The following is a 12524-nucleotide window of genomic DNA, read 5'->3' as shown; positions in this document are numbered from 1 at the left end:
TATAAAAGTTTTTCTTAGTGAGTTTATTCTTTCAGACACTTTAGGCCTCCAGATTGATCCTATGCCCGATAAGCCCTGAAACCCAGAGGTACCAGTCTCTCCAAGAACATCAACAAGTTTCATTCCTCTACCCCATAAGGTCAACACCCCTTTCCAGCACAAAGAAGTTAAAATGGTCAATGCCCAGATATACTTCAAGACTGAGAGAATGATCAAATAAGAGGGAGGAGGTGTAACTGAGAAATTAGGATTTAACAAATGGATTGCACCTACTAACTCACTATATAGATACTTCTCTTTAGTGTCTACTGTTTTAGAACAGCCAAAAGGAAATGCCTGAAGTTACTGAACTGTAATCCAGCAGCCCTGATCTTGGATAATGACTGTATAATAATATATATAATATATATATATATATATATAGTAAGTTGCCTGTGTTTGTATGGATGTACTTCTGGGTGTTTTATTCCACTGATCTACATGTACATATATCTCTGACAATACTTCTGTCTGAGTTAACCTACTGCTACTGCAAGTCTTAAAATTGGGTACAGTGCAATATTAGTGGTCAATAGGTGGGGGGGTAAGGGGTATGGGATTTTTTTTTTTTTTAATTTCTTTTCCTAGAGTAAGGCAAATGTTCTTAAAATGATCATGGTGATGAATGCATAACTATGTGATGATACTGTGAACCAATGATTGTATACTTTGGATAGACTGTATGGTATAAGAATAAATCTCAATAAAATCACATTTAAAAAAAAAAAGCCATAATGTTAAATGAAAGAAGCCAGACATAAAAGGCAACATACTGTACAATTCCATTTATATGAAATATTCAGACAGGCAAATCCACAGAGACAGAAAGTAGATTCATGATTGTTGGGGAATGGGTGGAAGGAAGAATCAGGAGTGACTGCTAGTGGGTACAAGGTATTTTTTGGAGCGTGATGAAACATTCTGGAATTAGATAGTGGTGATGATTGCACAACCTTGTGTATATACTAAAAACCATTAAATTGTACACTTAAAAAAGTTTTTTTCTCTTTCATATGTATTTTTAAAATGCAATTTTATTGAGAACAAGATTCATATACCACACAAACCATCGAAGTATACAATCACTGGCTCACAGTGTCATCACATAGTTGTGCATACTTCCCCATGATCAATTTTAGATTATTTTCATTACTCCAGAAAAGAAATAAAAATAAAAAACCCAAATCCTCCCATACCCCTTATTCCCCACCCCCCATTATTGACTCATAGTACTGGTGTGGTACATGGGTGTGGTACATGTGTTACTGTTGATGAAAGAGTATTAAAATATTACTGTTAACTACAGTCCACAGTTTGCACTAGGTATATTTTTTCCCATATACCCCTTTATTATTAACTCCTTATAATAGTGTTGCTCTAGTTATGAAAGAACTTTTTTATATTTGTACAATTAATCACAGACATTGTCCACCACAAAATTCACTGTTATACATTCTCATGTTTTAACCTCCAACTTTCCTTTTGGTGACATACATGACTTTAATCTTCCTCTAAAAGGGTGAATTTTATCTCAGTATATATATTAAAAAAGATTATAGTAAGTCTACAGTAAATAAGAGAGTGGGATACTATTCTAAGGGTAGCTATATAGATTAATGGAACAGAATCAAGAATGCAGAAATAGACCCACAAATATGTCAACTGGTTTTTTTAAAAATTACCACAATAATTCAGAAAAGAAAAGCTATTCTTTTCAATAAATGGTGCTAAAACAACTAAATATTTGTATGGAAAAAAAAAGCTCTGATATTTACCTCATAAACAAAAATAAACTAAAAATAGATCAAAGACCTAAATGCAAAAGTTAAGACTATAAAACTTAGAGAAGGAAACAGATGAGAAAGGTGACTTTGGGGTAGGCAAAGATTTCTTAGAACACAAAAAGCATAAACTGCTAAAGAAAAAATTGATTAATTAGGCTTCATAAAAATGAAAAACTTCTGCTCACCAAAAGACACCATTAAGAAAATGAATAGGCAAATTAAAACCACAAAGAGATGCCGCTAGAAAAGCAAACCTCTTTTTGGAGTTATTGGGAGGCTATAGTAAGAATACATAAAGTAATTGGCATGTATCTGGCACAGACTAAGCCCCCAACATATACATGGCAGTCGCAGATTCTATTCATTTTCAACATACAGATGGGAGGCAGGCAGAGCAGTGAGGCAGAACTGAAATAAGACTAAGACTCTAGTGTCACTTTTGAAATTAAATAAATGCCAGAGAAGAGGAACTGGGGCAAATCTCAGTTTCCCTATTTACTAAAATGAGGGTCTGTACTGGGTGACTTTCAGGGACCTTTCCAACTCAGAAACTCAGTAACCCCAAACAAGCTTCTCTAAAGAAACTGGTAAGTTTAACTATAAATTAACACTCACATCTAACAAAGGTAGCACTGGAAAAATCTCCACATGGGGAAAAATGGTACACCATCTTTGTCCCTCAACTTTACCACCTTCAATAATTCCTACAGCCACTAATACCACCACCACTATAACCTCAAGTTTCCCGGAAGACACTTCACTCTTTAACCTAGGCTGTGGAAAGGTACACAACCCTTCCCTGGGAGTTAATTTTTAGTTGTAATAGTTTAGCTTGTCTATGATAAATTCAGGCTACTCATTTCAATTTAAAAAATAGCTGAGAGCCTACTATGGGCCAAATGCTGTTCTAAGTGCTGGAGACACAAACATGAACTACTGACAAGGTTCTAGCACTTGTGAAACTCAGAGACTCTTAGGGGACACAGAATGCAAATAACACGATCCCAGATCTGAAACAATACTATGACAATACAATGGGCTGTGGTGAAGCATAGAGTATGCGCAAGAGGCGAGGTTGTATGACAGGTAAAAACCTTGAGGGCCTAAAAGACAAGAGGGAGCCAGGCAAGGCAGTCCTGAAGCAACAGAGCTCCAAATGTAAAAACTGCTTGCTGCTTTGAAATAACCATCATTCCTTCCAAATCGTTCCATTTCTATCAGGCTCTCTAGCATAAGGAATTGAAATAAGAAGGCAAGGTTCTAGCTTAAGAAGAACCAACACTATCTGTAATTTCTAATTGTAACAAAAACAGTAACAGCAGCTAACATTTATTGAGCACTTACTGTGAGTTAAATGAATGTTCTAAGCACTTCACGTGGATTAACTCATTTAATTTTCAAATCAATCCTGAGGTGGGTTATTTCCATTTTGTAGCTGAGGAGACTGAACCACAGAGGTAACAACTTTGAGCCAAGGTCACAAAGCTATTAAGTTATGAAGCAAGCCTCAAACTCCAGCAAATTCGCTCACAAGCACTTGAGCACTACATTGTGCTGCCCCCAAATGGAAGTTTCTTCTCAGCACAGGGTCTAGGAATGGAATGGGAAGGGGTCTGCAGCACTCCAGAGTTCCTTTCTTTTCCCATTTTCAGGTTGCTTTGTCTGGCCTAAACAAAAGGACCACCAACTTCAGAGACTTTTCATTTACAAAGGAATTAGTGTTTTCAATTCTCCTCCTCACTGAGTGATTACTTCTTGGGGCTTACTGCTCCCCTCTCTAGGGTGACAGGGCTCTGGACATTCATCAGTTTCACACTCCCCAGTCTTCTGACCTTTGCTTATACTAACACAATCCCCTTCACCAGAAAGCAAGAGAGATTTGGAACACTTGTTTATCTTTCAGAGAACAGTTAGACATTCAATTTATTATTGGTAACAGTAATAAACATCAGATGTTTAATTATATGCTACCTCCTATACCAGAAGCTTTATATGTAAATTACCTCTAATCATTACAATCTGCAAGACAGATGTTAATGTCACTCTATAGACAGGGCAACTATAGCTCAGAGAGGTAAAATAACTTGCCTAAGGTCACCCTGGAAGTAGTAAAGGTGAGCTTTGAATACAAAGCTGGTTTCTTTCCACTAAATCAAACAATCTCCTTTCTTAGCCTTCCTACATTTCAGAAAATTATCGAGAAGCACACAAGTCATGGGGCTCTTTGCTGTCTCCTTCCTACTTTCCCCTTCTTCTAACAGGACTACTAATAGGACCTTGGGTTGGGGCTGGAGCTGGCAGAATGTTCCCCCAACATTCTTACATAATAGACCCTCCTTCCACACTTCATCCATTACAACCCTCACTTGCAGGATACCCTCATCTCCAGAAAGTGTGACCCTGTCCTCCACATGGCTCCCCAAGAGTTGCCTGAAGTTCCCTTATTCTCAGCACCTTTCTGGCCTTCTCACCACAGGCAGCCTTACTAGCACAGTCCATGTTTTTTCTCAAACACTGGAACCTTTGGAAGAAGAATAAATATACATGGTTTAATAACATGAGATGAAATTAAAGCTCATTACTAATTAAATAAGTGTCAATTAAAACAATAAAATATAATTATCAGCAATCAGGTTCTAAAGATCTCTGATGATAACCAGCTTGGGTGGGATGTGGAGAAATTCCACTGGGTATGAGTAAAAATTGGTGCAACCTTTCTGGAAAGTAATTTGGCAATACCTATCGATGTGCGTAGTCTTTGACCAAAATCACTTCTAAGCATCTGCCCTAAAAAGACACATACACAGGACACAAATCTGCTCACTGCAACACTGTATATATATAACAGTGAATGACTATGAGTAACTTAAATGTCCTTCAGTTAAGAGACTTGTTAACTAAATCATGGTCTAGGAATAAAATGGAACACTGAATAGCTGTTTAAAAGAACTCAATTCTGCATGCTTTCACAACATACTGCTAAATCAAAAACAAAACAAAACAAAAAAACAGATGGCAAAGAGCTGAATCTCATGTTTATGAAAATGTATACATATATATGTATTTTTTAATATGTACAGAATGCAGTCTGGAAGGATACACATCAAACTTTCAGTGGTTACCTTGTGGGAGTGGGAAAGAGGAGGGAGGGATTTTACTTTCTTTTAAACCCATCTTAATTGTTTAAATTTGGAAAAAAAAAATTATTCTCACAACATATACAAAATAAAATTACCAATTACAGCCCACTTTCAAGTATACCATTCAATGTTACTAATTACATTTGATGTTATACTACCACCATCTCCATCTATTACCTAAACTTTTCCATTATACCAAACAGAAACTCTATAAGCATTAAATCCCCATTCCCTCCTCAACACACACTGGTTGATTTCCTATCTAATCTATCAGTAACCTCTAAACTAATTTCTGTCTCTAAAAGTTTGCATACTCTAATTATTTCACATAAGTAAAATCATACAATATTTGTCCTTTTGTGTCTGACTTCTTTCATGCAACATCTTCAAGGTTCATGTTGTAGCATGGATCCGTTCTTCAGTCCCTTTTATGGTTAAATAATGTCCTATTGTATGCATATTTCACATTTTGTTGATCCATTCATTGGTTGATGGACACTTGGGTTGTTCCATCTTTTTGTATTTGTGAATAATGCCACTATGAACATCAGTATATAAATATCTGTTTGAGTTCCTGCTTTCAATTTTTTGGGGTATATATCTAGAAGTGAGATTTCTAGGTCATAAGGTAGTTCTGTGTTTAACATTCTGAGGATTTGCCCAACTGTTTTCCATAGCAGCTGCACTATTTTACATTCCTACCAACAATGTACAAGGGTTCCTATTTCTCTACATCCTCAACAACAATTGCTATCTGCCATTAAAAAAAAAAATCCATCCCAGTGGGTGTGAAGCAGTATATCACTGTGGTTTGATTTGCATTTCCCTAATGACTAATGAAGTTGAGCATCTTTTTGTGTGCTTAACGGTCATTTGTACATCTTCTTTGGAGAACTGTCTATTCACGTCCTTTGCCCATTTTTAAATTGCACTGTTTTTGTTGTTGTTTAGTTTTTTTTTTTTAATGCATTTTTAAATTGCGAACTTTAACATGTATACATAACAGTGATAACTTTCAAAATATGATTTAACAAATAGAGAGCAAATTTCAAAGAATATCATAGGACACAGTTCCACAACTTAAGCTATTTCCATTATTGTGAAATATAACATGCATACAGAAAGTGTTACCTCATACAGCAACTGTTAAAAAAGCTGAAAAAGAGATCAGACTTCAATTAGAGATATGAATGAAGAGGATTTGGTTAGGACTAAGAAAAATCAGAATAAAGCATACAGGACAATACTGACTGTTTTAAAACTTCAACTTTTGTGTGAGACCAAGGCAAGAGATGTTTATTTGGTGCAGGATCTGTATTTTCTGCACCACACTAAATAATTCAACTTGTATGGTCAGTTTATTCAAACACCATAACTACATAGAACTTAGCATAGGAAGTGAGGTCTGGTAGGTTTGTACAGGTTAGTGTGGAATCCCAGTACATCCCAAAGTAATTTGGGCAGAGAATAAAAATGTATTTGCAGGGCCCCCCTGAGGAACTAGGAGAAAACGTAGAAATATTAAACTTCTCCACCTGGGGATATTACTGATATTCTCACAAGCTTTAAGAACTACCAAGTTAGTAGGCTGAGCCCTAGATCTTGGGGCTTACCCTTATGAAGCTTGTTATTGCAAAGGAGAAGCTAAGGCTACATATAATTGTGCCTATGAGTCTCTCCCTGAGAACTCTTTTGTTGCTCAGATGTGGCCTCTCTCTCTCTAAGCCCACTTTGCAGGTAAACTCACTGCTCTCCCCCGTATTTGGAACATGACTTCCAGGAGTGTAAATCTCCCCAGCAATATGGGACATAACTCCCAGAGATGAACCTGGACCTGGCATTGTGAGATTGAGAAAGTCTTCTTGACCAAAATGGGGAAGCAAAATGAAATGAAACCGAGTTTCAGTGGCTGAGAGATTTCAAATGGAGTCGAGAGGTCATTTTGGAGGGTATTGTTATGCACTATATATATATATAAAACCCTTTGTAGTTTTTAGTGTTTTGGAATAGCTAGAAGGAAATAGCTAAAACTCTTGAACTGCAACCCAGTAGCCTTGATTCTTGAAGATGACTGTGTTTAACTATTTAGCTTACATGGTGTGATGGTGTGCTTGTGAAAACCTTGTGGTTCACACTCCCTTTATCCGGAGTATGGACAGATGAGTAGAAAAATGGGGACAAAAATTAAATGAAAAATAGGGTGGCATGAGGGGATAGGATGTTTTAGGTGTTCTTTTTTATTTTTATTCATTCATTCATTTATATTTTGGAGTAATGAAAATGTTCAAAAATCATGGTGATGAATGCACAACTATATGATGGTACTATGAACAACTGATTGTACATTGTGGATGACTGCATGGTATGTGAATATATCTCAATAAAACTGAATTTAAAAAAATAATAATTCACCAAGAAGTTGAAGTAGAGTGACTCATGCGGACACTGCTGTCATTATTCCCTAGAGATTGCAAAAGATACCTAATATTCTCTGGAAAAGGAAAAAAGCCAACTTTAAGACAAATAAGTAAGTTAGACTCTAAGGCTGACAAGAAAATTTGAAATTTACATTTTTACATATATTTCAGACAACTGAGCTCAATAAAAATCCTTTCTACACGTTATCCAACCACAGTTTTACCTAAATTCTTTTACTAAGGATGAATTTTTTTTTTTAAATAGACTTTAATGGAATTAGTGTCTTTCCTTTCATCTTTCTGCACTTTTCAAGTTTCCTAAGGAACAGGTATTACTTCTGTAATCAGTTTTTTTTAAATATTTTAAAAACATTCATTATTTGTAACTACGAACTTCTTACCAGATAGGCTCTGCACATAATTCCACAAGGCGTCTTTGTTTGCCCAAAAATAGTCCCCATTGCCAACAGAAAGAGTATATGATCGTTCATCCATAAACTTAACTTTCCTTCTACTCTGACCTAATGAACATGGCTGTCTTTCTAGGCGTACAGAGCTCTTTAATCCACAAACCTTCACACTCTTTAAGCCAAAAGACTTCATTTCTCACCAAACAACTCCCTTTAGGTTTTAACTAAGTAGAAGAGAGATGCACTGCTTTTTGAAAACTGAAAGAAGCCAGTTAACTGAAAGCTTAGACACATTCCATTGCAGAATGTTAACAATTTAAGTCTGATTGGAGGATGAGCTTACCTACAAGCTATGCTTGTCAAAATGTCACTCCAAAGATATTTAAGTGAAGAAAATTTTTCCAAAGGAAAAAGTAACGTTAAAGCCTAAGGAGATCCACTGCTAGACTCACAAAATGCTTACCATGACTCTATGGAGAAAAGTTTTAAATAACAAGGATGCCATTCCAAGGAAAAACAATTCAGGTTCATTACAGTTACCACATAGCAGAGCTTCATACACCTCACATGTTTTTCTATCACCCGAACAAAACACCTGACTCATCAAAATTCCACACACAAAATGGCTGATTTCTACATAGCTCAGAGAAATAATGGAGATGTCTTTCTGCAGCACAAGAAGTATTCCCTGAACTATGGTCTCTCCTTCCAGGTTGTACAAAAGAAACTGGAGAAATGGGAGAGCAAAGATTCCAGAGCCCAAAGAATAACCTATTCATTACCAGCAATGCTACATACTTGAGCATCCTGTCCAATACTGTAGGATAAAGGAAAGGAAATACAAATCAAGAATATCAGCATGTTTTGGGGAAAAAGAGGAAAGCCATTGCCACTGCTGATGAGTATTTTTATTTTCCTATCTGACAGCAGTTTTTATGCGTAGAAAAAAGTGAGATTTACTCTAGGTTTAAAACATTAATATTTGATTTATTAGAGTTATAAATTTGAAAAGTCTATATTTTCCTCAAGCTTTCACATTCATCTTAGACATCTTATTATTGTATTTGAACATATAGGAAGCATTCATTAATTTTAAAGTGCTGTGATAAATGTTTGATCTCATTTATAAAGTTAAACACCTTCAGGATACAAATTTTAACCACTTTAAAAAATTGACTATATTCAATTTTAACAATTGTTTGACTTACACAAAAATTTGCTGAGAGGTTAAGTAACATAAATCTAAAAAATTAAAACATAAATACAGAGACTCTTAAGTACTCTTTAGTGTTCCACATAATAATACAAATATAGTAAAGTTTCAACTTAAATTCGCAAGTATAAATCAATTACTCACTCAATTATACATTTAAAGTTGGAATCACAACACCAGTATTTTACTATAAATTCTTAAACATTAAAAACACTTAACATATCAAACACAGGTCACTATTATTTCAGCTCCTTATTCTAAAAAATGGTAACCAAAAAGAATGAATTAAGCTTTGAAAGTGTCTTTCTAGGAAGAATTATAGATCATCCCCAGATCATGTGGGAAATCTATTCTTTACAGAAGGATACCAGCTAATATATGTAGAAATAGTGACAGAACAAAGAAAATTACCACTTGGTAATCCCCAGTGATATAACCGATTATCAACAGTGCTATTTACATAATGCCAAAGTACTACCTTATCGATTACTATCAATTGCAAATGGAAAAAGATGTTCTTGTCACCATCTGTATTAGTTAGGGTTCTATAGGGAAACAGAATCAATGAGAGGTGTCTATGACTATAAAATTTATAAAAGTGACTCAAGCAACTGTGGGTATGCATGAGTCCAAATTCTGCAGAGCAGTCAGCAAACTGACAACTCCAAGGAAGATGTCCGATGAACTCCTCGGGAAATGAACCGGCAACTTCGACGATCTCCTCAGGAAATGAACTGGGATCTTCGACCAACATGTTCGATGAACTCCTCGGGAAACGAACCGGCAACTTCTACGAACTCCTCAGGAAATGCTTCACTGGGCAGGTGAAGAAGAAGTGAAGGTCCTCTATCTGTCTCACTTGTAAGTCTTCAACTGATTAATTGGATTAAATCCAGCCAATTGCATTCTCTCATTGTGGAAGACACGCCCTTTGGTGAGTCATCAGTCACAGCTGCAGTCAATTGACTGATCATTTAATAAACCAGCCTGTTGGTTTATTAACCAGCCAAAAAGGTCCTCACAGCAATTGTTAGGGCAGTGTTTGACCAGACAGCTAAGTACTATCACCTGGCTAAGTTGACACATGAACCTAACCATCACAGTCCACCCCTTGTCAACTTGGCTGTTATACACATTACCTAAAACCATACTTTATCTCTAAGTAGATAACAATAACGGACAAATATTTTGCCTAACAATACTCTGCTGTGCAGCATACAACTGGAAGTGCACTAAATCTCTCCAGAATAGGGTGCAAGTCCTTGGGTGACATTAGCTCTTGATTTCCTTTAGCTTAAATACAGCAAAATGAACAGTACGGGTTATGCCATATGATAAGAGGATAACACAGAGAAGAAAGCAAAGATATTTGCTTTACAGACAAATACAAACATAATCACAACAAAACAAGGAGGAAATATTCAAGCCGTCATAGTCCTCATTTCTGTAACTGGTCACGTGGCCATAGTTCATATTTATCACTATCTTCTGCCACTACCTATTCCATGTTCCCTTTATCATCAGCAAGCACTTCAGCTGGCCATGGTTCTTTGCTTGGTGGGGTGACCCAAACCTTCATTCCTTTAGTTTCTTGGTCATTGGTAGTTCTGCCTGGATTGGGTTGTTGCAGTTTTCCACTGACTTTTATCACAGGGCATGGTAGTACTAAGAGACGCCCTAGGGGATCTCCTGTATTCCAGGAAAACTCTTCTTTACTTCCATTGTGTAGTTGCAGTGCTACTTCCCCTTGATAGTCAGGATCAATCACCCCAGCCAGTATAGTAATCCCCTTCCTTGCCTGTTGATTCAGAGGCATAAGAAGACCAAAGTGGCCAGGTGGCAGTCTTAACTTCCAGTTCAATGGGATTATTGTTGTGTTTCCTGGTGGAAGCACTCCTCCTTTTGGAACCAAGACCTGTACACCAGCAGAGCTTAAGCTTGCAGGGACAGGAAGCAAAAATTTACTTAGTGGATCACTAGGAGTGATAGTGAGTGGTGCCACTCCTGTTTCCACCCCTTGATTCCTGGACCCATGAATCCTGGCTATGAGAGAAACAGCACCACAGAGCATACACAGCCTCCTGGAGAACACTGTCCCAACCCTGCAAGGTATTGCCACCTAGTTGGCGCTGTAATTGAGTCTTCAACAGACCATTCCACCGTTCTATCAACCCAGCTGCCTCTGGATGATGGGGAACACGGTAAGACCACAGAATTCCATGAGCATGTGCCCATTCCCTCACTTCATTTGCTGTGAAGTAGGTTCCTTGGTCTGAAGCAATGTTGTGTGGAATACCATGACGGTGGATAAGGCATTCTGTAAGTCCACGGATCGTAGTTTTGGCAGAAGCATGTCGTGCAGGGAAGGCAAACCCATATCCAGAGTATGTGTCTATTCCAGTAAGAACAAATCGCTGCCCCTTCCATGATGGAAGTGGTCCAATGTAATCAACCTGCCACCAGGTAGCAGGCTGATCACCTTGGGGAATGGCACCATATCGGGGACTGAGTGTGGGTCTCTGCTGCTGGCAGATTGGACATTCAGCAGTGGCTGTAGCCAGGTCAGCCTTGGTGAGTAGAAGCCCATGTTGCTGAGCCCATGCATAACCTCCACCCCTACCGCCATGACCACTTTGCTCATGAGCCCATTGGGCAATGACAGGAGTTGCTGGGGAAAGAGGCTGATTGGTATCCACCAAACAGGTCATTTTATCCATTTGGTTATTAAAATCTTCTTCTGCTTAAGTCAGCCTCTGGTGAGCATTCACATGGGACACAAATATCTTCATGTTTTTTGCCCACTCAGAAAGGTCTATCCACATACCCCTTCCCCAGACTTCTTTGTCACCAATCTTCCAGTCATGTTCCTTCCAAGTCCCTGACCATCCAGCCAATTGCATTCTCTCAATGTGGAAGACACGCCCTTTGGTGAGTCATCAGTCACAGCTGCAGTCAACTGACTGATGATTTAATAAACCAGCCTGTTGGTTTATTAATCAGCCACAAAGGTCCTCATAGCAATTGTGAGGCCAGTGTTTGCTTGACCAGACAGCTGGGTACTATCACCTGGCCAAGTTGACACATGAACCTAACCATCACACCATCGTAACAAATTGATCAAATTTAGCATCGCTAATTGTGGGACAAATTGACATTATACTCTTTATATAGAATAGACAGTATACAGCATCACCTACAAAACATTCATGCCAAATATGTTAAACCTAGAATTAATCAAGCTGGTAGAAATAACTTTCAATGTACAGAAAATGCAGGAGATGAACAAACTAATTAAAGGACATAAGGAAGAAACAATCCAACAAATCCAGAATGTGGGATATTCTATAAGACAACTGATTCAGTCTTACAAAAAGTCAATGTCATGCAAAAATTTAAAAGAGGATATTGGGAATTAGAAGAGACTCAAGAGACAAAACAAAATACAATGGATGAATCTTGAAGAGGTCCTGGTTTGAAAAGCACAGCTTTAAAGAACATTTTGGGGGCAACTGGAGAAATTT

At 37.4% G+C, this 12524-nt stretch overlaps 1 protein-coding gene across 5 annotated transcripts in view; it reads right to left on the bottom strand.

Moving 5' to 3' along the window:
* The window catches only part of CNOT10 (CCR4-NOT transcription complex subunit 10), a 75096-nt gene that overhangs the window by 53436 nt on the left and 9136 nt on the right, over positions 1 to 12524 (bottom strand). Inside the window, exon 1 of one of the 5 annotated variants that reach the window (XM_037846661.1) lies at positions 7782 to 8263. The exons of the other annotated variants lie outside the window; for them this stretch is intronic. Within the exon in view, the coding sequence (XP_037702589.1) occupies positions 7782 to 7983 (202 nt within the window). The 5' untranslated portion in view covers positions 7984 to 8263. Of the gene's footprint in view, positions 1 to 7781; positions 8264 to 12524 lie in introns of those variants that run through there. 5 annotated transcript variants of the gene reach the window in all.

Source organism: Choloepus didactylus, chromosome 1, assembly GCF_015220235.1.
Source record: "Choloepus didactylus isolate mChoDid1 chromosome 1, mChoDid1.pri, whole genome shotgun sequence".
In the NCBI taxonomy this organism is placed as follows: domain Eukaryota; kingdom Metazoa; phylum Chordata; class Mammalia; order Pilosa; family Megalonychidae; genus Choloepus; species Choloepus didactylus.
This window is presented reverse-complemented; position numbering and strand designations above follow the sequence as displayed.